This window comes from Pseudophryne corroboree, chromosome 3 (assembly GCF_028390025.1).
Source record: "Pseudophryne corroboree isolate aPseCor3 chromosome 3, aPseCor3.hap2, whole genome shotgun sequence".
NCBI lineage: Eukaryota > Metazoa > Chordata > Amphibia > Anura > Myobatrachidae > Pseudophryne > Pseudophryne corroboree.
The window spans coordinates 652,628,667-652,655,659 of NC_086446.1; the positions used below are offsets into that span (position 1 = coordinate 652,628,667).

General features: G+C 47.8%; 1 protein-coding gene across 1 annotated transcript in view; it reads right to left on the minus strand.

Moving 5' to 3' along the window:
* Positions 1-849: 849 nt before the first annotated feature.
* The window catches only part of RTKN2 (rhotekin 2), a 414,584-nt gene continuing 388,440 nt past the window's right edge, over positions 850-26,993 (minus strand). Inside the window, exon 12 of the mRNA XM_063961816.1 lies at positions 850-2,107. Coding sequence (XP_063817886.1) covers positions 1,569-2,107 — 539 coding nt within the window. The 3' untranslated portion in view covers positions 850-1,568. The remainder of the gene's footprint in view (positions 2,108-26,993) is intronic.

Genomic DNA, 26,993 nt, shown 5'->3' on the forward strand with positions numbered 1-26,993 from the left:
TACAGCGCTCTTTGAGGTAGAAATAAAAAAACTACCAGCGCTGTCTGTGTACCTTAATAGACTACACAGACTTTACACAGCCTCCCCCCCTTCTACAACCCCCTGGTACCGCACAGGATAGCTGGAGTTGCTTGGAGGGACAGCTCTCCCTGTCAGCGTCTGTTATACAGGAACTGCAGGCAGGAAAATGGCGCTGAACGTTGCTGGGTCCGCTCCGAGAAGCTCTGCCCCCCTGAACATGGCGCTGCTTCCCGCTCTTCATTGTATTATACTGGCCTGAGGATTTCTGATGGCAGCGATCCGGGGACCCTGACAGGCTTGCTGACCAGTGTAGGGTATAGGCACTGCCCCTCACAGCGCCGCACCATGTACCGCTGAGCCCCGAAGCGCAGTTAGTACTGCGCTCCCTACCCTGTTGCCGCCATCTTCACACCGGCTCCCCGCTTGCCAGGGATGCCGGTGACTCACTCGCCACCGAAGTGTTCAGGCTCTGTAAGGGGGTGGCGGCATGCTGTGGGAGTGAGAGTTCACCTGGAGTGGCTAACGATCAGCTCCCTCAGGAGATCTGTGTCCTGTCAGCGGAGATAGTGGCTCAGATCCCACAGGGAAGACACTACTCCCCCCCCTTAGTCCCACAAAGCAGGGAGGCTGTTGCCAGCAGCCTCCCTGTAAAATAATAAACTCTAAGAAAACTTTTACTAGAGAAACTCTGGAGAGCTCCCCTAGCTGTGACTGGCTCCTCCGGGCACATTTTCTAAACCAAGTCTGATAGGAGGGACATAGAGGGAGGAGCCAGACCACACTCTCAAACCCTTAAAGTGCCACTGGTTCCTTGTCGACCCGTCTATACCCCAGGGTACTAATGTGGACCCCAGCATCCTCTAGGACGTAAGAGAAATGTGTGATTTTGAATTTTGGATAAGGGATACTCAACCTGTAATACAAAGAAGATATTTATTTGATAGCATTTTTATAGTTAAAACTCTGGGAGACCACAAGTCACTGCTCTGCAAGTATTGACCGCATCCTGAAGCGCATGGATTTACTGACACTTGTATTCTTTAGGACTAAACCTAATTGGACTATTCGTTCTACAACGATCTAGGTTGCCGGCTACAGACAACAACTGGTAAAGAAAAGAATAATGGGTGTGATACAACATCAATTGACATTTAACTTCTGTATCCACTGTGTAATTATGATGCAGAACAGTCTTCTAGCTTGTGGATGACAGATAAAACAAACAATAAAACGAAACCGTTTTTGAAGATTAAAAGCCCAGGATATTCAAAATAAGAGCTCAGAATATTCAAAATAAATTCTTACACATAGGCTGATCACACTGCAAATAATTTAGCAACAGCATTGTGATTACTTTGCCAACTATTCTATGCTGCAAATTGCTCAGAGGGGAAAAAATGCATTCCTTCCAGAGTCCTTTGTAACAAATTGCAGCCCATGTATATGTGGATCATCAACTTCCAGTTTTAACATAATATACAATTAAAAAAAATACACCAGCTAAGAAGCAAACTATACAGATATAGTCAAATATGGATAAAATGAAGTCATTCTTGCGATGGTAACCAAGATCTAGGAACAAATCTCTCTCTTATGGACTTCTGTCGAGGAGCAGGCGTTGGTTTCAATGGGACATCCTCTTCTGCTAGTCTCAGCTGGTCACCGCTATGCTTCTCAGAAGATACGAACTTCCGGGGAGCAGCTGTTGGCTTCTGGAACTGTTGCATTATTGAAGATAATTTAGCATCAAAAGACTTGCGGGACAAGCTAGACCGTGACCAGATGTTTTCCTTTTCGGATGGATCTGTGACCTTCTGGTCTCCTGCATTATATGGCGTCTTGTTGGGAGGCGGTGGTGGGGCCCTTCTCTTCTTTCCTTTGCCATCGATCAGGTTTGCGCAGTCGCTTTGTGAAGGTGGAGACAGCGGCTTTCTTACTACATGAAGTTGGTGGTTACCATCAAATAATGCATCCCAGGCAGGTGGTGCAGACTCTTCCTGCCCAATAAGGAACTGACCATCAGTTTCTTCAATCTTCCTGTGCAGAATATCTGTTAAGCTTTCAAATTTCACTGGTGAGCCGATACCTATAAACGTGAAAGGTAGAAAACACAGATTACAAAAATTATTTAACAATGCTGCTCCAACTATTAGCATTTGGAAGCCATTACTCTACTCTGCCATATTGTGACACTAATGCCATCACAACTGTGATTGCCCAGGAAACTGTGTGTGTATGCAGAGACAAGTATTTTCCTTCAGGGTGCCATAGCTACAGTAGCGTGTGGGGGGAAAAGACGTACTTTTATAACAACCACATATTAAAGTGCATTACTTTCCCTAGTGATCAACTTTTTGGAAAAAAATACACTTACGTGATTTTCTTTAGTTATGCATATAGGTTTATCCATTAATTACTAGTGCTTCAAAATAAGTTGCAGTAAACACACACACACACACACACACACACACACACACATATATATATACACTGCTCAAAAAAAATAAAGGGAACACTAAAATAACACATCCTAGATCTGAATGAATGAAATATTCTTATTAAATACTTTGTTCTTTACATAGTTGAATGTGCTGACAACAAAATCACACAAAAATTATCAATGGAAATCAAATGTATTAACACATGGAGGTCTGGATTTGGAGTCGCACTCAAAATTAAAATGGAAAAACACACTACAGGCTGATCCAACTTTGATGTAATGTCCTTAAAACAAGTCAAAATGAGGCTCAGTAGTGTGTGTGGCCTCCACGTGCCTGTATGACCTCCCTACAACCCACACAAGTGGCTCAGGTAGTGCAGCTCATCCAGGATGGCACATCAGTGCGAGCTGTGGCAAGAAGGTTTGCTGTGTCTGTCAGCGTAGTGTCCAGAGCATGGAGGCGCTACCAGGAGACAGGCCAGTACATCAGGAGACGTGGAGGCGGCCGTAGGAGGGCAACAACCCAGCAGCAGAACCGCTACCTCCGCCTTTGTGCAAGGAGGAACAGGAGGAGCACTGCCAGAGCCCTGCAAAATGACCTCCAGCAAGCCACAAACGTGCATGTGTCTACTCAAACGATCAGAAACAGACTCCATGAGGGTGGTATGAGGGCCCGACGTCCACAGGTGGGGGTTGTGCTTACAGCCCAACACCGTGCAGGATGTTTGGCATTTGCCAGAGAACACCAAGATTGGCAAATTCGCCACTGGCGCCCTGTGCTCTTCACAGATGAAAGCAGGTTCCTACTGAGCACATGTGACAGACGTGACAGAGTCTGGAGACGCCAAGGAGAACGTTCTGCTGCCTGCAACATCCTCCAGCATGACCGGTTTGGCAGTGGGTCAGTAATGGTGTGGGGTGGCATTTCTTTGGGGGCCGCACAGCCCTCCATGTGCTCGCCAGAGGTAGCCTGACTGCCATTAGGTACCGAGATGAGATCCTCAGACCCCTTGTGAGACCATATGCTGGTGCGGTTGGCCCTGGGTTCCTCCTAATGCAAGACAATGCTAGACCTCATGTGGCTGGAGTGTGTCAGCAGTTCCTGCAAGACGAAGGCATTGATGCTATGGACTGGCCCGCTCGTTCCCCAGACCTGAATCCAATTGAGCACATCTGGCACATCATGTCTCGCTCCATCCACCAACGGCACGTTGCACCACAGACTGTCCAGGAGTTGGCGGATGCTTTAGTCCATGTCTGGGAGGAGATCCCTCAGGAGACCATCCGCCACCTCATCAGGGGCATGCCCAGGCGTTGTAGGGAGGTCATACAGGCACGTGGAGGCCATACACACTACTGAGCCTCATTTTGACTTGTTTTAAGGACATTACATCAAAGTTGGATCAGCCTGTAGTGTGTTTTTCCACTTTAATTTTGAGGGTGACTCCAAATCCAGACCTCGATGGGTTAATAAATTTGATTTCCATAGATAATTTTTGTGTGATTTTGTTGTCAGCACATTCAACTATGTAAAGAACAAAGTATTTAATAAGAATATTTCATTCATTCAGATCTAGGATGTGTTATTTTAGTGTTCCCTTTATTTTTTTGAGCAGTGTATATATATATATATATGTATATATATATATATATATATATATATATATACACACACACACACACACACACGGAAAGAAAGGGGAATACGGCGCCACTTGTGAGACACAATTACCACCAAAGGTTCAATATAACAACAGAGAACTATAAAATCACACACCCCTATATATGGGTGTCTGCCAGCCCCTAAGTATATAACAGCACTGGTGAAGAGCTGTAAAAGTAACAAGGGGTATAAAGAATAGGGGTACGGCGACCAAATGTGCTAAAAAGTAAAAGTTCAATAAGACCATTTAAAAATGGAATCTAGAAGCCAGTATCAATAAAAAGTATATATTTAATAAAATGTCACTAGGAAGCCGAGCACAATGACAAATATAATTATATAAAATATAAAAACAATAAGTAGCTCCTATTAGGTGAGGTATAAATTCTAGCCCAGTCCCAGTCTCATATCACCCCTTGATGAAGTCGACAGGACGAAACGTGCTGGGCTCCCCTTAATTGACCTCCACCGTGCACTGAGGTAAGTCTTTTATACTTCAGACTCCGCTACTTATTGTTTTTAGATTTTTTATAATTATATTTGTAATTGTGCTTAGCTTCCAAGTGATATTTTATTAAATAAATACTTTTTATTGATACTGGCTTCTAGATTCCATTTTTAAATGGTCTTATTGTACTTTTACTTTTTAGCACATTTGGTCGCCGTACCCCTATTCTTTATATATATATATATATATATATATATATATATATATATATATCACGAGATTTATGGTAAGAACTTACCGTTGTTAAATCTCTTTCTGCGAGGTACACTGGGCTCCACAAGGAATAACATCGGGGTGTAGAGTAGGATCTTTATCCGAGGCACCAACAGGCTCAAAGCTTTGACTGTGCCCAAGATGCCCAGCGCCGCCTCCTCTATAACCCCGCCTCCATGCACAGGAGCTCAGTTTAGTTAACCAGTCCAATGCAGTAGCAGGTACCAGAGACGACAATCGTGAGTAGCCACATACACCACACACTACAGGAGAGGGTGTCAGCGGCTATTGCCATACCAACCCAAAGAAGTCAAGTGCGCAGGGTGGGCGCCTTGTGGAGCCCAGTGTACCTCGTAGAAAGAGATTTAACAACGGTAAGTTCTTACCATAAATCTCGGTTTCTGCTGCAGGGTACACTGGGCTCCACAAGGAATAACATCGGGGATGTCCTAAAGCAGTTCCTTATGGGAGGAGATGCACTGTAGCGGGCACAAGAATCCGGCGTCCAAAGGAAGCATCCTGGGAGGCGGAAGTATCGAAGGCATAGAACCTTATGAACATGTTTGCTGAGGACCACGTAGCCGCCTTGCACAATTGTTCAAGGGTCGCACCACGGCGGCCCGCCCAAGAAGATCCAACAGACAGAGTAGAATGGGCTTTGATGGTAGCAGGAGCTAGCAAACCAGCCTATACATAAGCATGTGCAATCACCATTCCAATCCATCTGGCCAAGGTCTGCTTGTTAGCAGTCCAGCCACGTTTGTGAAAACCAAACAGTACAAAGAGAGAATCAGATTTCCGAATGGAGGAGGTTCTCTTCACATATATACGGAGAGCCCGTACCACATCCAAAGACCGCTCTTTAGATGACTCCTCAGGAGAAGTAAAGTCCGGAACCACAATCTCCTGATTACGGTGGAAGGAAGACACCACTTTAGGTAAATAACCCGGACGTGTTCTAAGAACCGCCCGGTCATGGTGAAAAATCAGATAGGTGCCTTATCCTGTAAGTCCCCCTAAGTCCGAGACCCTTCTAGCTGAAGCGATAGCCAGCAAAAACAAAACCTTAAAGGGAAAGCCACTTAAGGCCTGCAGACGCAAGAGGTTCAAATGGAGACTCCTGCAAGGCCTCCAAAACCACAGACAGATCCCAAGGGGCCACAGGTGGCACATAAGTAGGCTGAATCCGCAACACGCCCTGAGTGAAGGTACGAACATCAGGAAGGGCAGCAATCTTTCTCTGAAATCAAACCGACAAGGCAGAAATGTGAACCTTGAGAGAGGCCAGACGAAGGCCTAAATCCAGGCCCTGTTGTAGGAAGGCCAACAGCTTGGCCGCACTAAACTTGAAAACGTCATGATTGTGAGACGCGCACCAAGTAAAGTAAGCATTCCAGACCTTATGGTAAATCCGAGCAGAAGCCGGCTTCCGGGCCTTCAACATAGTTTGAACGACCGCCTCAGAAAAACCCTTGGGCCTCAAGACGGAAGCTTCAAGAGCCATGCCGTCAAAGCTAGACAGGCCAAGTCCTGGTAAACACAAGGGCCCTGAACGAGGAGGTCTGGTCGTTGTGGAAGTAGAAGGGGACAATCTAGCGAGAGGCCCTGTAGATCGGAGAACCAGTGCCGCCTGGGACACGCTGGAGCAATCAGAAGTAGGTTTCCTCCTTCTTGCTTGAACTTCCGTATTACTCTGGGCAGGAGTGACACCGGAGGGAAGACGTACAGCAGCTGAAAGTTTCATGGAAAAGCCAGAGCGTCCACGAACGCTGCCTGAGGATCCCTTGTCCTTGCTCCGAAGGCTGGAACCTTGTGATTGTGTCGAGACGCCATCAGGTCCACATCTGGAAGGCCCCACGTGTCCACAAGAAGTTGAAAAACCTCTGGATAGAGGCTCCACTCTGACGTGTACGTCCTGATGACTAAGAAAGTCCGCTTCCCAGTTTAGGACCCCCGGACTGAACACTGCGGATATGGCCGGCAGATGGCGTTCTGCCCATTGAAGAATCCGTGTTACTTCCAGCACTGCCATGCGGCTCTTAGTGCCGCCTTGATGATTGATGTACGCCACTGTGGTGGCGTTGTCCGATTGTACTTGAACAGGTCTGTTCTGTATCAAATGCTGGGCCAGGTTTAGTGCATTGAACACTGCCCGCAGTTCCAGAAAGTTTATCGGGAGTAGAGACTCCTCCTCGGTCCACCGACCCTGAAGGGAGTGTTGTTCCAACACCGCGCCCCAACCTCTCAGACTGGCATCCTTCATCAGCAGGACCCAGTTGGATATCCAGAAGGGACGGCCCCTGCTCAATCGATGGTCCTCAAGCCACCAGCTCAGTGACAGGCTGACCTCCGGAGACAAGGAGATCATGTAAGATCTGATCCGGTGAGGCAGGCCGTACCACTTGGCCTGAATTAACTTCTGCAGAGGGCGAGAATGGAATTGAGCATACTCCACCATGTCGAAAGCAGACACCATGAGACCTAGCACTTGCATTGCCGAATGCATCGACACTTGCGGACGAGACAGGAAGAATCGAATCCTGTCCTGAAGCTTCAGGACTTTCTCCTTAGACTAGAACAATTGCTGGTTGTGGGTGTCCAATAACACTCCCAGGTGCACCATGCTCTGAGCAGGAACCAAGGAAGATTTCTTCCAGTTGATTAGCCACCCGTGGGCTTTCATGAACTGGACAGTCAGATCTAGATGACACAGGAGAAGTTCTGGGGAATTTGCCAGGATCAACAAATAGTATAAGTACGGTTGGATCCTGACCCCTTGACGGCGGAGTACAGCCGTCATTACCGCCATGACTTTGGTGAAAACTCGCGGAGCCGTTGTCAAACCAAAAGGTAACGCCCAAAATTGGTAATGAAGGTTGCCCACCACAAACCTCAGGTACTGCTGATGAGACACTGCAACAGGAATATGCAGGTAGGCATCCTGTATGTCCAGGGAGACCATATAGTCCGCAGGCTCCAAGGCCAGAACAATAGTGCGCAGAGTTCCATACAAAACTTGGAGTACTTATTCAAGGACTTGAGATTGAGAATGGGCCGCGAGGACCCGTTCGGTTTCGGGACTAGAAACAGCGGTGAATAGTACCCCTTGCCTCTCTGAGCCAGAGGCACTTGTACTACCAGTCCTGAGGTTAGGAGGGAATGTACCATCGAATGAAGAGTGTTTGCCTTCACTGGGTCCAAAGGTATGTCTGTCAGGCAAAATCGATAAGTGGGACGGGTCTTGAAGGGTACAGCGTAACCTTGAGTGACAACTTCCCTTACACAGGCATCGGAAGTGGTCTTCAACCATTCCTGGGTAAAACCTAGAAGCCGGCCCCCCACCCTTAGATCCCCCAGAGGGAGGCCCGCCCCGTCATGCGGTAGGCTTGTCAGTTTTGGAAGCAGGCTGACGGGCACGCTTCGGTCTGGGCTTGGCAGGATTGGAAGCACGAGTTTGCTTTGGGTATGCCTGACCTTTTGCTTTACCTGGAGGACGAAAGGGCTGAGGGAAAGTACTTTTAGCCTTCTGTGCGGAAGGAGCCATACTAGGTAGGCAAGCTGTTTTAGCAGTAGCCAGATAAGCCACAATATTATTTAGGTCTTCGCCAAAAAGAATGCCTCCCTTGAAAGGAAGCACCTCCAAGGTTTTCTTAGAATCCATATCCACCGACCAGGATCTCAACCAAAGGATACGTCGAGCCAAGATGGACGTAGTGGCAGACTTGGCTGCCAGCACCCCGGCATCGGAAGCCGCCTCCTTAAGGTACTGAGAAGCCGTGGCAATATATGACAGACATTGTCGAGCATGCTCAGAAGTGTTGGAAGGCAGCTCCGCCTCCAGATCCTGAGCCCACGCCTCAACAGCTTCAGCAAGCCCATGTTGCTGCAGTGGTTGGTCTACTCTATGCACAGCCCCAGTTAAGGTGTAAATCGCTTTCAAACAACCCTCCACACGTCTATCCGTCGGTTCCTTCAGAGAGTGACTGTAGTTACTGGCAGAGCTGAGGAAACTACCATGCGTGCCACATGATAATCTACAGGCGGGGGAGTTTCCCAATTTTTACATAGCTCCGCAGAGAGAGGATAGGGAGCCAACAGTCTCTTACGCGGTGTGAATTTTGTTCCCGGATTTTCCCATGATTCCTGACGTATGTCAGCCAGGTGTTGAGAATGAGGTAACACTTGTTCAACCACCTTCTTACGTTTAAATCTGTATGGATTTTTAGAGACAACCACAGGCTCAGGTTCATCAGAGACCTGAAGAATGAGCCTGATAACCTCAATCAAATCAGGGACATCCACCAGTGGCTTCTCTTCCCCATCAGAGGCATCTGAGTCAGTGTCTGTGGGGTCAGTATATCCACCATCCTCCTCAGAGGATGTGTCCAGGACAGCGGTGGATTGTGAGGATGTAGCGGCCTGGACACCCTCGTCTTAGGTGGGCGAAAGTGAGACTTATTTTTATTCAGCGATCGGTTCAAGTGCTGTAACTGTGTTGAAATTTGGTCCGCCCACGGCGGATTGACTGTAGTGACAATAAATTGCTGTACTGGCATAGGAGGTCCCACAGGGGGCGTAAGTTTAGTTACCAGCGTATTTAACAACAGAGAGAAGGTAGCCCAAGGTGGGTCATTAGTAGCCCGAGGTGCTACAGATCCACTGGGGGGGTAAGGAACCCCCTGAACCTGAACTCTCTGCTGCCATGTTTTCCTCAAAAGTAACTGCATCACCACCACGCAATGTGAAAGAAGCCCTAGTTCCGTTGCCTCGTGTAGCTGACATAATGAGAAGCACAATATCAGGCAACCTAGTACAAACTTAGCAGCGATATACCTAGCAGGAACTCCCAGAGCAGTGTGACTTTCCTGTCAGCACGAACTGGGAATCCAAGAGATATATAGCAACTATAAATCACAAAGAAAAATAACAGCGGTCCAAAGAGACCCCTTACCTCCCCTTGTACCTGCGGCCACGCGATCCCGGAGGGCAGCGGCGAGTGTGTGTGACTGACCAGAAGTACACCGGAGCCTCCGCTGTAGTTACCCAGCAACCAGGGCGCGGGAGTATACAGCGCCGCTGGGGGAGTGATGGAGCTGCAGCAGAGGATGTCTGTCTGACATTCATTAAGCTGCAGCCCTTGAAGTCTTCAGATTTCTTCTCTCTTCTGAAATTAGTTTATAAAATGGGCTGCAGGAGCAGCCCCCCTGTTGATTGTCTTATAGAGGATGCGGCGCTGGGCATCTTGGGAACAGTCAAAGCTTTGAACCTGTTGGTGCCTCAGATCAAGATCCTACTCTACACCCCGATGTTATTCCTTGTGGAGTTCAGTGTATCCCGCAGCAGAAACATTATATAATATATATATATATATATATATATATATATACACACATACACACACACACACACACACACACACACACACACACACGTACATATACACACATAATAAATAAATATATATATATATTTATTTATTAACAGTTTCTTATATAGCGCAGCAAATTCCGTTGCGCTTTACAATTTGAAATAACAATAACAAAATGGGTGATAACAAACAGTCATAGAGGTAGGAAGGCCCTGATCGCAAGCATACAATCTATAGGGATATAGATAAATATATATATATATATATATATATATATATATATATATATGTAAATAAGCACTAGGGATTCGGCGACCAATGGTGTTTCTTACGTAAAATACTTAGAAGACAACCTTACTAATTTAAAACATATAAATATATAGACTAGAGATATGTTTCTATGAAGATTAAAAAATTAAATTTATTTAACATATATTCTAACAGTTTAGACAATATATTATGAGGGTAAAAGGTCGTATATGTCACTATGTATACATTTTATGATCCCTGATCGTACATATATTATTTGTATATTATACTTTTTACCAATATCTTTTACCATACCATCTATATGCACTTTATCACTTTTTTACGTAAATAATCTTTTAAGCAAATTCCTCTTTTTTTAAGTGAGAACTGCTTATACATAGTGACATATACAACCTTTTACCCTCATAATATATTTATTGTCTAAACTGTTGGATTATATGTTAAATAAATGTGTTAATTTTTTAATCTTCATAGAAACATCTCTCTAGACTATATATTTATATGTTTTAAATTTGTAAGGTTGTCTTCTAAGTATTTTCCGTAAGAAACACCATTGGTCGCCGAATCCCTAGTACTTATTTACATATCAAAAAAAATCCCTTAGCAACTTGCCATTGCTAAAAAACTCTAGGGACTGGCTGACGCCCTCTAATAGGGAATGTATCTGAATGTCAAAAATCGGACCATTATTCTTAGTTTTTTTACCACCGCATGTGGCGCTGTACTTTCAATATATATATATATATATATATATATATATATATATATATATACATACATACAATCACCAAAAATTCCTCAGCAGAGGATATAAATGGCACCACTTGAAGAAAGCCAAGGAGAGAGCACTGCTACAGGGCCGTATGAACCTTTTACACACTACGATTAAAGGGCAGCAACAGGATCGGATCCCTTGGCCACATGACTTCTCTGCTTTTAGCGCTACAGCTATGAAAACGGCTAAACGTATATGGCCCATCATTTCACATGACAAACAGCTGCCGAGACTTGCCAAGTCCAGGATCTTACCCTCATTTCGTAGAGGAAAAAACATTAAGGACATTGTGGTCCACAATGACATCACAAGGATGAAACCTACAGTGCCTACGCATTTTCTTTCACGCAAAGCAGGCAACTACAAGTGCTTAGGCTGCACTACTTGCAGCAGCCTGGAGACTGGCGACTCTTTTTTACCACCCTAGATCTGGCAAAAGGTTTAGCATCACTCAATCATTCACTTGTTCCAGTCGATATGTCATATATTACATCAAATGCCCATGCGGGCTCCTGTACATAGGCAAGACAATACGACAGTTAAAGGAGCGCATTGCCTTACATCGCTCCAGTATACGGGCCGCACTGGAAGGACGCGGGTCTGACCAACCCGTCGCCCGTCATTTCAAAGAATTTCATCATAACCTTGCCTCCATCCGTTATAAGATAATTGATGGAGTTCCTGATAACTCTAGGGGTGGCAACCGCGGTCGTCTTTTATTACAAAGGGAAGCCCGTTGGATCCATACCCTTCAAACGGTTAAACCGTTTGGCCTGAATGACATGCTATCCTACACATGTTTTTTATGAGTTATTAATACATCTGTGAATTTTCCTTATAGTCCCCATTGCCTAGTCTTTGCTATTAGCTTCATCATCAGCCCCCCCAAGTATATTAGCAGATGCACTCATGTTTATGATCACACTGCATCTGTTTAATATATCAGGGCCTGTGTTATAAACATGCCCTGTATCCTTATGCCTGTGTTTCATCCTCCAGAATTCAGTCTTGTAGTTAATTAGCAATGTTGCTAGTTCTAATGTTGACCACATAGCTTTTCCTTACACCGTGCGCTATATTTATTTGTGGCTGTTCTATTTTGTCCCTTTCCAGTACCCTTACACTTGTTCCCATGGTGACGGGTTACACAGTTTTCATACCACGCCCCCTGGAGACGCCGGGTCGCCGGCGCGCGCCCATGACGTCAGCGGGTCTCCCGGAGAGCGGTGGTCGTCTACACACGAGGTGTCACTGGTAATGTATAAATATTTTTCTATTCTGTATGTATAGTTGGTCTTGATAAAAGGGCATAGCCCTGAAATGTTGACTTAAAGCTACAGCATCTGTGTCTTCTTTACGAGTCTCCATGAGTGCCAGCTTTTTTGTGATTGTATCTCCCAGCTGTGACTGACACAGGGCACCGGAGCAAACTACATTTGTATACATTGGGAGTGCCATACCGTGCTGATTATATATATATATATATTTCTCTGACGTCTTAGTGGATGCTGGGAACTCCGTAAGGACCATGGGGAATAGCGGGCTCCGAAGGAGGCTGGGCACTCTAGAAAGATTTAGGACTACCTGGTGTGCACTGGCTCCTCCCACTATGACCCTCCTCCAAGCCTCAGTTAGATTTTGTACCCGGCCGAGGTTGGATGCACACTAGGGGCTCTCCTGAGCCCTTAGAAAGAAAGTATAGATTTAGGTTTTTTATTTTCAGTGAGACCTGCTGGCAACAGGCTCACTGCAGCGAGGGACTAAGGGGAGAAGAAGCGAACTCGCCTGATTGCAGCCGGATTGGGCTTCTTAGGCTACTGGACACCATTAGCTCCAGAGGGATCGACCGCAGGCCCAGTCCTTGGTGTTCGGTCCCGGAGCCGCGCCGCCGTCCCCCTTACAGAGCCAGAACAAGAAGAGGTCCTGAAAAACGGCGGCAGAAGACATCAGTCTTCACCAAGGTAGCGCACAGCACTGCAGCTGTGCGCCATTGCTCCTCATACACACTTCATACTCCGGTCACTGAGGGTGCAGGGCGCTGGTGGGGGGCGCCCTGAGAAGCAATAATAACACCTTGGCTGGCAAAAATTCCACAATATATAGTCCCAGAGGCTATGGGGTATATGCAATTCACGGCGAATCGCGGCAAATTATCGCCGTTTTTTAATTCGACACAATTTGACAGGTGAATTCCGGCAGGTAGCTGCCGGAATTCACCATATTCAATGAAAAACGGATTTGACAGTCCCGCGGGCGAAAAACGGCCGATTTGCCGGATTTTGCCGCGAATTAAAAAAACGGGAAAAACCCGGAAAAAAATGGCGTGGGGTCCCCCCTCCAAAGCATAACCAGCCTCGGGTTCTTCGAGCTGGTCCTGGTTCTAAAAATGCGGGGTAAAAATTGACAGGGGATCCCAGCAAGCCTCCCCCGCAAGCTGGTACTTGGAGAACCACAAGTACCAGCATGCGGGAGAAAAACGGGCCCGCTGGTACCTGTAGTACTACTGGAACAAAAAATAAGAATTTACTCACCGGTAATTCTATTTCTCGTAGTCCGTAGTGGATGCTGGGAACTCCGTAAGGACCATGGGGAATAGCGGGCTCCGAAGGAGGCTGGGCACTCTAGAAAGATTTAGGACTACCTGGTGTGCACTGGCTCCTCCCACTATGACCCTCCTCCAAGCCCCAGTTAGGACACCGTGCCCGGACGAGCAGACATAATAAGGAAGGATTTAGAATCCCGGGTAAGACTCTTACCAGCCACACCAATCACACCGTACAACTCGTGATACTATATCCAGTTTGACAGTATGAAAACAACGGAGCCTCTCAACAGATGGCTCAACAATAACCCTTTTGTTAACAATAACTATTTACAAGTATTGCAGACAATCCGCACTTGGGATGGGCGCCCAGCATCCACTACGGACTACGAGAAATAGAATTACCGGTGAGTAAATTCTTATTTTCTCTAACGTCCTAGTGGATGCTGGGAACTCCGTAAGGACCATGGGGATTATACCAAAGCTCCCAAACGGGCGGGAGAGTGCGGATGACTCTGTAGCACCGAATGAGAGAACTCCAGGTCCTCCTCAGCCAGGGTATCAAATTTGTAGAATTTTGCAAATGTGTTTGCCCCTGACCAAGTAGCTGCTCGGCAAAGTTGTAAAGCCGAGACCCCTCGGGCAGCCGCCCAAGATGAGCCCACCTTCCTTGTGGAATGGGCATTTACAGATTTTGGCTGTGGCATGCCTGCCACAGAATGTGCAAGCTGAATTGTACTACAAATCCAGCGAGCAATAGACTGCTTAGAAGCAGGGGCACCCAGCTTGTTGGGTGCATACAGGATAAACAGCGAGTCAGATTTTCTGACTCCAGCCGTCCTGGAAACATATATTTTCAGGGCCCTGACAACGTCTAGCAACTTGGAGTCCTCCAAATCCTTAGTAGCCGCAGGCACCACAATAGGCTGGTTCAGGTGAAACGCTGACACCACCTTAGGGAGAAACTGGGGACGAGTCCTCAATTCTGCCCTATCCATATGGAAAATCAGATAAGGGCTTTTACATGATAAAGCCGCCAATTCTGACACTCGCCTGGCTGAAGCCAAGGCCAATAACATGACCACTTTCCACGTGAGATATTTCAGATCCACGGTTTTTAGTGGCTCAAACCAATGTGATTTTAAGAAACTCAACATCACGTTGAGATCCCAAGGTGCCACAGGAGGCACAAATGGGGGCTGAATATGCAGCACTCCTTTCACAAATGTCTGAACTTCAGGTACTGAAGCTAGTTCTTTTTGAAAGAAAATCGACAGAGCCGAGATCTGTACTTTAATGGAGCCTAGTTTTAGGCCCATATTCACTCCTGCTTGCAGGAAATGCAGAAATCGACCTAGTTGAAATTCCTCTGTCGGGGCCTTTTTGGCCTCGCACCATGCAACATATTTCCGCCATATGCGGTGATAATGCTTTGCCGTAACATCTTTCCTGGCCTTAATAAGCGTAGGAATGACTTCTTCCGGAATACCCTTTTCCTTTAGGATCCGGTGTTCAACCGCCATGCCGTCAAACGCAGCCGCGGTAAGTCTTGGAACAGACAGGGCCCCTGTTGTAGCAGGTCCTGTCTGAGCGGTAGAGGCCACGGGTCCTCTGAGAGCATCTCTTGAAGTTCCGGGTACCACGTTCGTCTTGGCCAATCCGGAACCACGAGAATGGTGTTTACTCCTCGCTTTCTTATTATTCTCAATACCTTTGGTATGAGAGGCAGAGGAGGGAACACATAAACCGACTGGTACACCCACGGTGTCACTAGAGCGTCCACAGCTATCGCCTGAGGGTCCCTTAACCTGGCGCAATATCTTTTTAACTTTTTGTTGAGGCGGGACGCCATCATGTCCACCTGTGGTTTTTCCCAACGGTTTACCAGCATCTGGAAGACTTCTGGATGAAGTCCCCACTCTCCCGGGTGGAGGTCGTGTCTGCTGAAGAAGTCTGCTTCCCAGTTGTCCACTCCCGGAATGAACACTGCTGACAGTGCTAGTACATGATTCTCCGCCCATCGGAGAATTCTTGTGGCTTCCGCCATCGCCTTCCTGCTTCTTGTGCCGCCCTGTCGATTTACATGGGCGACTGCCGTGATGTTGTCTGACTGGATCAGCACCGGCTGGTGTAGGAGCAGGGATTTTGCTTGACTTAGGGCATTGTAGATGGCCCTTAGTTCCAGAATATTTATGTGAAAGGAAGTCTCCTGACTCGACCATAGTCCTTGGAAGTTTCTTCCCTGTGTGACTGCCCCCCAGCCTCGAAGGCTGGCATCCGTGGTCACCAGGACCCAGTCCTGTATGCCGAACCTGCGGCCCTCTAGAAGATGGGCACTCTGCAGCCACCACAGTAGCGACACCCTGGTTCTTGGAGACAGGGTTATCAAGCGATGCATCTGAAGATGCGATCCGGACCACTGGTCCAACAGGTCCCACTGAAAGATTCTGGCATGGAACCTGCCGAAGGGAATTGCTTCGTAAGAAGCCACCATCTTTCCCAGGACCCGCGTGCAGCGATGCACTGATACCTGTTTTGGTTTCAGGAGGTCTCTGACTAGAGATGACAACTCCCTGGCTTTCTCCTCCGGGAGAAACACCTTTTTCTGGACTGTATCCAGAATCATACCCAGGAACAGTAGTCGTGTCGTCGGAACCAGCTGTGACTTTGGGATATTCAGAATCCAGCCGTGCTGGTGCAGCACCTCCTGAGATAGTGCTACTCCCACCAACAACTGTTCCTTGGACCTCGCTTTTATTAGGAGATCGTCCAAGTACGGGATAATTAAAACTCCCTTTCTTCGAAGGAGTATCATCATTTCCGCCATAACCTTGGTAAATACCCTCGGTGCCGTGGACAGTCCAAACGGCAGCGTCTGGAATTGGTAATGGCAATCCTGTACCACAAATCTGAGGTACTCCTGGTGAGGATGGTAAATGGGGACATGCAAGTAAGCATCCTTGATGTCCAGGGATACCATGTAATCCCCCTCGTCCAGGCTTGCAATAACCGCCCTGAGCGATTCCATCTTGAACTTGAATTTCTTTATGTATGTGTTCAAGGATTTCAAATTTAGAATGGGTCTCACCGAACCGTCCGGTTTCGGTACCACAAATAGTGTGGAATAATAACCCCGGCCTTGTTGAAGTAGGGGTACCTTGATTATCACCTGCTGAGAATACAGCTTGTGAATTGCCGTTAGCACCGCCTCCCTGTCTGAGGGAGCAATTGGCAAGGCAGATTTTAGGAATCGGTGGGGTGGGGACGCCTCGAATTCCAGCTTGTACCCCTGAGATACTATTTGCAGGATCCAGGGATCCACCTGTGAGCGAACCCACTGATAGCTGAAATTTTTGAGGCGACCCCCCACCGTACCTGGCTCCGCCTGTGGAGCCCCACCGTCATGCGGCGGACTTGGAAGAAGAAGCGGGGGAGGACTTTTGCTCCTGGGAACCTGCTGTTTGTTGCAGCCTTTTTCCCCTACCTCTGCCTCTGGACAGAAAAGACCCGCCTTTTCCACGCCTGTTTTTCTGGGTCCGAAAGGACTGAACCTGATAAAACGGCGCCTTCTTAGGCTGTGAGGGGACATGGGGTAAAAATGCTGACTTCCCAGACGTTGCTGTGGAAACTAGGTCCGAGAGACCATCCCCAAATAATTCCTCACCCTTATAAGGCAACACTTCCATGTGCTTTTTAGAATCTGCATCTCCTGTCCACTGGCGAGTCCATAAGCCTCTCCTAGCAGAAATGGACAATGCACTTACTTTAGATGCCAGTCGGCAGATTTCCCTCTGTGCATCTCTCATATATAAGACTGAGTCTTTTATATGGTCTATGGTTAACAGGATCGTGTCTCTGTCTAATGTGTCAATATTTTCTGACAGTTTATCTGACCAAGCAGCGGCAGCACTGCACATCCAAGCTGACGCAATAGCTGGCCTAAGTATAATGCCTGTGTGTGTGTATATACAGACTTCAGTATCGCCTCCTGCTTTCTATCAGCAGGTTCCTTGAGGGCGGCCGTATCCTGAGACGGTAGTGCCACCTTTTTAGACAAACGTGTGAGCGCTTTATCCACTCTAGGGGGTGTTTCCCAACGTGACCTATCCTCTGGCGGGAAAGGGAACGCCATTAGTACCTTCTTAGGAATTACCAATTTTTTATCAGGGAAAGCCCACGCTTCTTCACACACTTCATTTAATTCATTTGATGGGGGAAAAACTACGGGTAGTTTTTTCTCTCCAAACATAATACCCTTTTTAGTGGTACCAGTAGTTATATCAGAAATGTTTAACACCTCTTTCATTGCCTCAATCATACAGTGAATGGCCTTAGTGGGCATCAGGTTTGACTCATCGTCGTCGACACTGGCGTCAGTATCAGTGTCGACATCTGGGTCTGCTTGAGGTAGCGGGCGTTTTAGAGCCCCTGACGACCCATGCGACGCCTGGGCAGGCACGAGCTGAGAAGACGGCTGTCCCACATTTGGCATGTCGTCGATTTTCTTATATAGGGAGTCTATACGTGCACTCATTACTTTCCATAAGCCCATCCACTCAGGTGTCTGCCCCGCAGGGGGTGACATCCCTTCTAAAGGCATCTGCTCCGCCTCCACATCATTACCCTCATCAAACATGTCGACACAGCCGTACCGACACACCGCACACACACAAGGAATGCTCCGAATGAGGACAGGACCCACAAAAGCCCTTTGGGGGGACAGAGTGAGAGTATGCCAGCACACACCAGAGCGCTATATAATGCAGGGACTAACTGAGTTATGTCCCCTATAGCTGCTTTTTATATTATATATGTATTGCGCCCAAATTTAGTGCCCCCCCTCTCTGTTTTTACCCTGTTCTGACGTGTAGACTGCAGGGGAGAGCCAGGGAGCTTCCTTCCAGCGGATCTGTGAAGGAGAAATGGCGCCAGTGTGTCTGAGGGAGATAGCTCCGCCCCTTTTCCGCGGCCTATTCTCCCGCTTTTTTCAGGATTCTGGCAGGGGTATTTACCACATATATAGCCTCTAGGGCTATATATTGTGGTATTTTTGCCAGCCAAGGTGTTTTTATTGCAGCTCAGGGCGCCCCCCCCCCAAGCGCCCTGCACCCTCAGTGACCGGAGTGTGAAGTGTGCATGAGAAGCAATGGCGCACAGCTGCAGTGCGCTACCTTGGTGTAGACTGATGTCTTCTGCCGCCGTTTTTCCGGACCTCTTCTTGCTTCTGGCTCTGTAAGGGGGACGGCGGCGCGGCTCCGGGACCGAACACCAAGGACTGGGCCTGCGGTCGATCCCTCTGGAGCTAATGGTGTCCAGTAGCCTAAGAAGCCCAATCCGGCTGCAAGCAGGTGAGTTCACTTCTTCTCCCCTTAGTCCCTCGCTGCAGTGAGCCTGTTGCCAGCAGGTCTCACTGAAAATAAAAAACCTAAAACTATACTTTCTTTCTAAGGGCTCAGGAGAGCCCCTAGTGTGCATCCAACCTCGGCCGGGCACGAAATCTAACTGGGGCTTGGAGGAGGGTCATAGTGGGAGGAGCCAGTGCACACCAGGTAGTCCTAAATCTTTCTAGAGTGCCCAGCCTCCTTCGGAGCCCGCTATTCCCCATGGTCCTTACGGAGTTCCCAGCATCCACTAGGACGTTAGAGAAATACCCAAATAAAAACAGGAGACCGACACCGTGACAAGTACAACTTTATTACACACTGCCGACAAACACATACTTACCTATGTTGACACGCCGACTGCCACAGTCTCCGACGATCCGAGGTACCTGTGAAAAAAATTAGACTCAGCTCAATCCAGTGTCCGGGAGATAATCCACGTACTTGTTAAAAAAAGAACACGAACACCCGTACCAGCGGACTGAAAGGGGTCCCATGTTTACATATCAGACCCCTTTCCCCGAATGCCGGGACACCACGTGACTCCCGTCACTGAGGTCCCTTCAGCCAATCAGGAAGCGCTACTTCCGTGGCGCTCACCTGATTGGCTGTGCGCGTGTGACCTCAGACAGCGCATCGCAAAGCCTCTCCCATTACTTTCAATGCTGGGAACTTTGCCGTCAGCGGTGGGGTTACCCGCGGTCAGCCGCTGACCGGCGGGTGACCCCATCGCTAGCCGCAAGGTTCCCACCATTGAATATAATGGAGAGGCTTTGCGATGCGCTGTCAGCTCAGACGCGCACAGAGTGCAAGGACGTTGCGCTCGCTGATTCGCTTACGAGACCTTTCAGTGACAGCTGTCACGAGGGGGTCTCTCTGCATTCGCGGAAAGGTGTCCCATGTGTCAACATGGGACCCCTTCCAGTTCGTGTGGTACGGGTGTCCGGTTTGTTTTTTTGACAAGTTCGTGGATTTACCTCTGGACCATGGATGAGGTGAGTGTATTTATCTTTTCTTTTCAGGTACCCCTGGATTCTACTTGGAAAAGAGGACCGATGTCGGCGTGTGAACATAGGTAAGCATGTGTGTGTCGACGTATGAAATAAAGTTTTACTTTCACGGTGTCGGTCTCCGGTTTTTATTTGGGTATTTTTTTCCCAGTAGAACTACAGGTACCAGCGGGCCCGTTTTTCTCCCACATGCTGGTACTTGTGGTTCTCCAAGTAACAGCTTGCGGGGGAGGCTTGCTGGGACTTGTAGTACTACTGGAAAAAACAATATTCTGACATTTTTCACAAGGCTATCAGCCTCCCATCCGCAGCCCATTGGATGGGGGGGGGGACAGCCTCGGGCTTCACCCCTGGCCCTTGGGTGGCTGGGGGGGGGGGGACGACCCCTTGATTGAAGGAGTCCCCACTCCCCCAGGGTACCCCGGCCAGGGGTGACTAGTTGGATATTTAATGCCACGGCCGCAGGGCACTGTATAAAAGTGACCCCCGGCTGTGGCATTATCTGTCCAGCTAGTGGAGCCCGATGCTGGTGTGAAAAATACGGGGGACCCCTGCTCGTTTTGTCCCCCGTATTTTTTGCACCAGCACCAGGCGCAGAGCCCGGTGCTGGTTTTAAAAATACGGGGGATCCCCTGTCAATTTTTACCCCGCATTTTTAGAACCAGGACCAGCTCGAAGAGCCCGAGGCTGGTTATGCTTTGGAGGGGGGACCCCACGCCATTTTTTTTTTAAATTTTCCCGTTCCAGCACTAAAAAAAAAAAAAAAAAAAAAAAAGATTTAAAAAAAAATATATAAATAATACTTGTGCCTCCAAAAAAAAAAAAAAAAAGTACCTAATCCCTTCTAATATAAATAGATATGCTATTCCCCAAAAAAAAAAAAACACCAAAAAAAAAAAAAACATGTTTACATTTTTTTTTATTGTTTTCACCCTCCAAAGTGTGACGGATTGAAAATGACGAATTTACTGTCTAAAAGCACTGCTGTCGAATTTCCAAACTTGAATTGAATATGCTTTTGTCGAATTGCAGCACTTGTATCATTGCAGAAAAGTCGAATTTGCAAAAAGTCGAATTTCAAAAAGTCGAATTTTGAAAGTCCGTTTTTTTGACGGAAAGCACTGAATTGCATTGACGATTATTTTTTTTGGCGAAAATGACCCGAAATTCGACAATTTCGGGAATTCGACCGCAATTGCATATACCCCTATATATGTGGAAAATACCCCTGCCAGAATATGGAAAAAAGCGGGAGAATAGTCCGCGGAAAAGGGGCGGAGCTATCTCTCACAGCACACTGGCGCCATTTCTCCTTCACAGATCCGCTGGAAGGAAGCTCCCTGGCTCTCCCCTGCAGTCTACACTACAGAACAGGGTAAAAACAGAGAGGGGGGGCACTAAATTTAGGCGCAGTATATAATAGATAGAAAAAGCAGCTATAGGGGACATAACTCAGTTAGTCCCTGCATTATATAGCGCTCTGGTGTGTGCTGGCATACTCTCACTCTGTCCCCCCAAAGGGCTTTTGTGGGTCCTGTACTCATTCGGAGCATTCCTTGTGTGTGTGCGGTGTGTCGGTACGGCTGTGTCGACATGTTTGATGAGGATAATGATGTGGAGGCGGAACAGATGCCTTTAGAAGGGATGTCACCCCCTGCGGGGCAGACACCTGAGTGGATGAGCTTATGGAAAGTAATGAGTGCACGTATAGACTCCTTACATAAGAAAATTGACGACATGCCAAATGTGGGACAGCCGACTTCTCAGCTCGTGCCTGCCCAGGCGTCACATGGGTCGTCAGGGGCTCTAAAACGCCCGCTACCGCAAGCAGAACCAGATGTCGACACTGATACTGACACCAGTGTCGACGACGATGAGTCTAACCTGATGCCCACTAAGGCCATTCACTGCATGATTGAGGCAATGAAAGAGGTGTTACACATTTCTGATATAACTACAGGTACCACTAAAAAGGGTATTATGTTTGGGGAGAAAAAACTACCCGTAGTTTTTCCCCCATCAGATGAATTAAATGAAGTGTGTGAAGAAGCGTGGGCTTTCCCTGATAAAAAATTGGTAATTCCTAAGAAGGTACTAATGGCGTTCCCTTTCCCGCCAGAGGATAGGTCACGTTGGGAAACACCCCCCAGGGTGGATAAAGCGCTCACACGTTTGTCTAAAAAGGTGGCACTACCGTCTCCGGATACGGCCGCCCTCAAGGAACCTGCTGATAGAAAGCAGGAGGCGATCCTGAAGTCTGTATATACACACTCAGGCATTATACTTAGGCCAGCTATTGCGTCAGCTTGGATGTGCAGTGCTGCCGCTGCGTGGTCAGATAAACTGTCAGAAAATATTGACACATTAGACAGAGACACGATCCTGTTAACCATAGACCATATAAAAGACTCAGTCTTATATATGAGAGCTGCACAGAGGGAAATCTGCCGACTGGCATCTAAAGTAAGTGCATTGTCCATTTCTGCTAGGAGAGGCTTATGGACTCGCCAGTGGACAGGAGATGCAGATTCTAAAAAGCACATGGAAGTGTTGCCATATAAGGGTGAGGAATTATTTGGGGATGGTCTCTCGGACCTAGTTTCCACAGCAACGTCTGGGAAGTCAGCATTTTTACCCCATGTCCCCTCACAGCCTAAGAACGCGCCGTTTTATCAGGTTCAGTCCTTTCGGACCCAGAAAAACAGGCGTGGAAAAGGCGGGTCCTTTCTGTCCAGAGGCAGAGGTAGGGGAAAAAGGCTGCAACAAACAGCAGGTTCCCAGGAGCAAAAGTCCTCCCCCGCTTCTTCTTCCAAGTCCGCCGCATGACAGTGGGGCTCCACAGGCGGAGCCAGGTACGGTGGGGGGTCGCCTCAAGAATTTCAGCGATCAGTGGGCTCGCTCACAGGTGGATCCCTGGATCCTGCAAATAGTATCTCAGGGGTACAAACTGGAATTCGAGGCGTCCCCACCCCACCGGTTCCTAAAATCTGCCTTGCCGATTGCTCCCTCAGACAGGGAGGCGGTGCTAGCGGCAATTCACAAGCTGTATTCCCAGCAGGTGATAATCAAGGTACCCCTACTTCAACAAGGCCGGGGTTATTATTCCACACTATTTGTGGTACCGAAACAGGACGGTTCGGTGAGACCCATTTTAAATTTAAAATCCTTGAACACGTACATAAAAAAATTCAAGTTCAAGATGGAATCGCTCAGGGCGGTTATTGCAAGCCTGGACGAGGGGGATTACATGGTATCCCTGGACATCAAGGATGCTTACTTGCATGTCCCCATTTACCATCCTCACCAGGAGTACCTCAGATTTGTGGTACAGGATTGCCATTACCAATTCCAGACGCTGCCGTTTGGCCTGTCCACGGCACCGAGGGTATTTACCAAGGTTATGGCGGAAATGATGATACTCCTTCGAAAAAAGGGAGTTTTAATTATCCCGTACTTGGACGATCTCCTAATAAAAGCGAGGTCCAAGGAACAGTTGTTGGTGGGAGTAGCACTATCTCAGGAGGTGCTGCACCAGCACGGCTGGATTCTGAATATCCCAAAGTCACAGCTGGTTCCGACGACACGGCTACTGTTCCTGGGTATGATTCTGGATACAGTCCAGAAGAAAGTGTTTCTCCCGGAGGAGAAAGCCAGGGAGTTGTCATCTCTAGTCAGAGACCTCCTGAAACCAAAACAGGTATCAGTGCATCGCTGCACACGGGTCCTGGGAAAGATGGTGGCTTCTTACGAAGCAATTCCCTTCGGCAGGTTCCATGCCAGAATCTTTCAGTGGGACCTGTTGGACCAGTGGTCCGGATCGCATCTTCAGATGCATCGCTTAATAACCCTGTCTCCAAGAACCAGGGTGTCTCTACTGTGGTGGCTGCAGAGTGCCCATCTTCTAGAGGGTCGCAGGTTCGGCATACAGGACTGGGTCCTGGTGACCACGGATGCCAGCCTTCGAGGCTGGGGGGCAGTCATACAGGGAAGAAACTTCCAAGGACTATGGTCGAGTCAGGAGACTTCCCTTCACATAAATTTTCTGGAACTAAGGGCCATCTACAATGCCCTAAGTCAAGCAAGATCCCTGCTCCTACACCAGCCGGTGCTGATCCAGTCAGACAACATCACGGCAGTCGCCCATGTAAATCGACAGGGCGGCACAAGAAGCAGGATGGCGATGGCAGAAGCCACAAGAATTCTCCGATGGGCGGAGAATCATGTACTAGCACTGTCAGCAGTGTTCATTCCGGGAGTGGACAACTGGGAAGCAGACTTCCTCAGCAGACACGACCTCCACCCGGGAGAGTGGGGACTTCACCCAGAAGTCTTCCAGATGCTGGTAAACCGTTGGGAAAAACCACAGGTGGACATGATGGCGTCCCGTCTCAACAAAAAGTTAAAAAGATATTGCGCCAGGTCAAGGGACCCTCAGGCGATAGCTGTGGACGCTCTAGTGACACCGTGGGTGTACCAGTCGGTTTATGTGTTCCCTCCTCTGCCTCTCATTCCAAAAGTATTGAGAATAATAAGAAAGCGAGGAGTAAACACAATTCTCGTGGTTCCGGATTGGCCAAGACGAGCGTGGTACCCGGAACTTCAAGAGATGCTCTCAGAGGACCCGTGGCCTCTACCGCTCAGACAGGACCTGTTACAGCAGGGGCCCCGTCTGTTCCAAGACTTACCGCGGCTGCGTTTGACGGCATGGCGGTTGAACACCGGATCCTAAAGGAAAAGGGTATTCCGGAAGAAGTCATTCCTACGCTTATTAAGGCCAGGAAAGATGTTACGGCAACGCATTATCACCGCATATGGCGGAAATATGTTGCATGGTGCGAGGCCAATAAGGCCCCAACAGAGGAATTTCAACTAGGTCGATTTCTGCATTTCCTGCAAGCAGGAGTGGATATTGGCCTAAAACTAAGCTCCATTAAAGTACAGATCTCGGCTCTGTCGATTTTCTTTCAAAAAGAACTAGCTTCAGTACCTGAAGTTCAGACATTTGTGAAAGGAGTGCTGCATATTCAGCCCCCATTTGTGCCTCCTGTGGCACCTTGGGATCTCAACGTGATGTTGAGTTTCTTAAAATCACATTGGTTTTAGCCGCTAAAAACCGTGGATCTGAAATATCTCACGTGGAAAGTGGTCATGTTATTAGCCTTGGCTTCAGCCAGGCGAGTGTCAGAATTGGCGGCTTTATCATGTGAAAGCCCTTATCTGATTTTCCATATGGATAGGGCAGAGTTGAGGACTCGTCCCCAATTTCTCCCTAAGGTGGTGTCAGCATTTCACCTGAACCAGCCTATTGTGGTGCCGGCGGCTACTAGTGAATTGGAGGACTCCAAGTTGCTAGACGTTGTCAGGGCCCTGAAAATATATGTTTCCAGGACGGCTGGAGTCAGAAAATCTGACTCGCTGTTTATCCTGTATGCACCCAACAAGCTGGGTGCTCCTGCTTCTAAGCAGTCTATTGCTCGCTGGATTTGTAGTACAATTCAGCTTGCACATTCTGTGGCTGGCATACCACAGCCAAAATCTGTAAAAGCCCATTCCACAAGGAAGGTGGGCTCATCTTGGGCGGCTGCCCGAGGGGTCTCGGCTTTACAACTTTGCCGAGCAGCTACTTGGTCAGGGGCAAACACGTTTGCAAAATTCTACAAATTTGATACCCTGGCTGAGGAGGACCTGGAGTTCTCTCATTCGGTGCTACAGAGTCATCCGCACTCTCCCGCCCGTTTGGGAGCTTTGGTATAATCCCCATGGTCCTTACGGAGTTCCCAGCATCCACTAGGACGTCAGAGAAAATAATAATTTACTCACCGGTAATTCTATTTCTCGTAGTCCGTAGTGGATGCTGGGCGCCCATCCCAAGTGCGGATTGTCTGCAATACTTGTAAATAGTTATTGTTAACTAAAGGGTTATTGTTGAGCCATCTGTTGAGAGGCTCAGTTGTTTTTCATACTGTCAAACTGGATATAGTATCACGAGTTGTACGGTGTGATTGGTGTGGCTGGTAAGAGTCTTACCCGGGATTCTAAATCCTTCCTTATTATGTCAGCTCGTCCGGGCACAGTGTCCTAACTGAGGCTTGGAGGAGGGTCATAGTAGGAGGAGCCAGTGCACACCAGGTAGTCATAAATCTTTCTAGAGTGCCCAGCCTCCTTCGGAGCCCGCTATTCCCCATGGTCCTTACGGAGTTCCCAGCATCCACTACGGACTACGAGAAATAGAATTACCGGTGAGTAAATTCTTATTATATATATATATATATATATAGCGGTGTGGGGATCGGCACTCACAATGGGGGCTACTGGAATACTTGCTGCGGTGCCTTCTGTGATCCTGTGCTGGATCCAATACAATAGAAGAAGAAATCAGCGGCACTCAGCAGTCGAGAATAAATGGTATAGAAAACTTTTAATCCATATATATATATATATATATATATATATATACACATATATATATATATATATATATATATATACATACACACACAAAGTACATATATACACACACACGTATATATATATATATATATATATATATAAAATAAGATTTTACTCACCGGTAAATCTATTTCTCGTAGTCCGTAGTGGATGCTGGGGACTCCGTAAGGACCATGGGGGGGGGGGGGGGGGGGGGAAGACGGCTCCGCAGGAGACTGGGCACACTAAAAGAAAGATTTGGTACTACCTGGTGTGCACTGGCTCCTCCCTCTATGCCCCTCCTCCAGACCTCAGTTAGGATACTGTGCCCGGAAGAGCTGACACAATAAGGAAGGATTTTGAATCCCGGGTA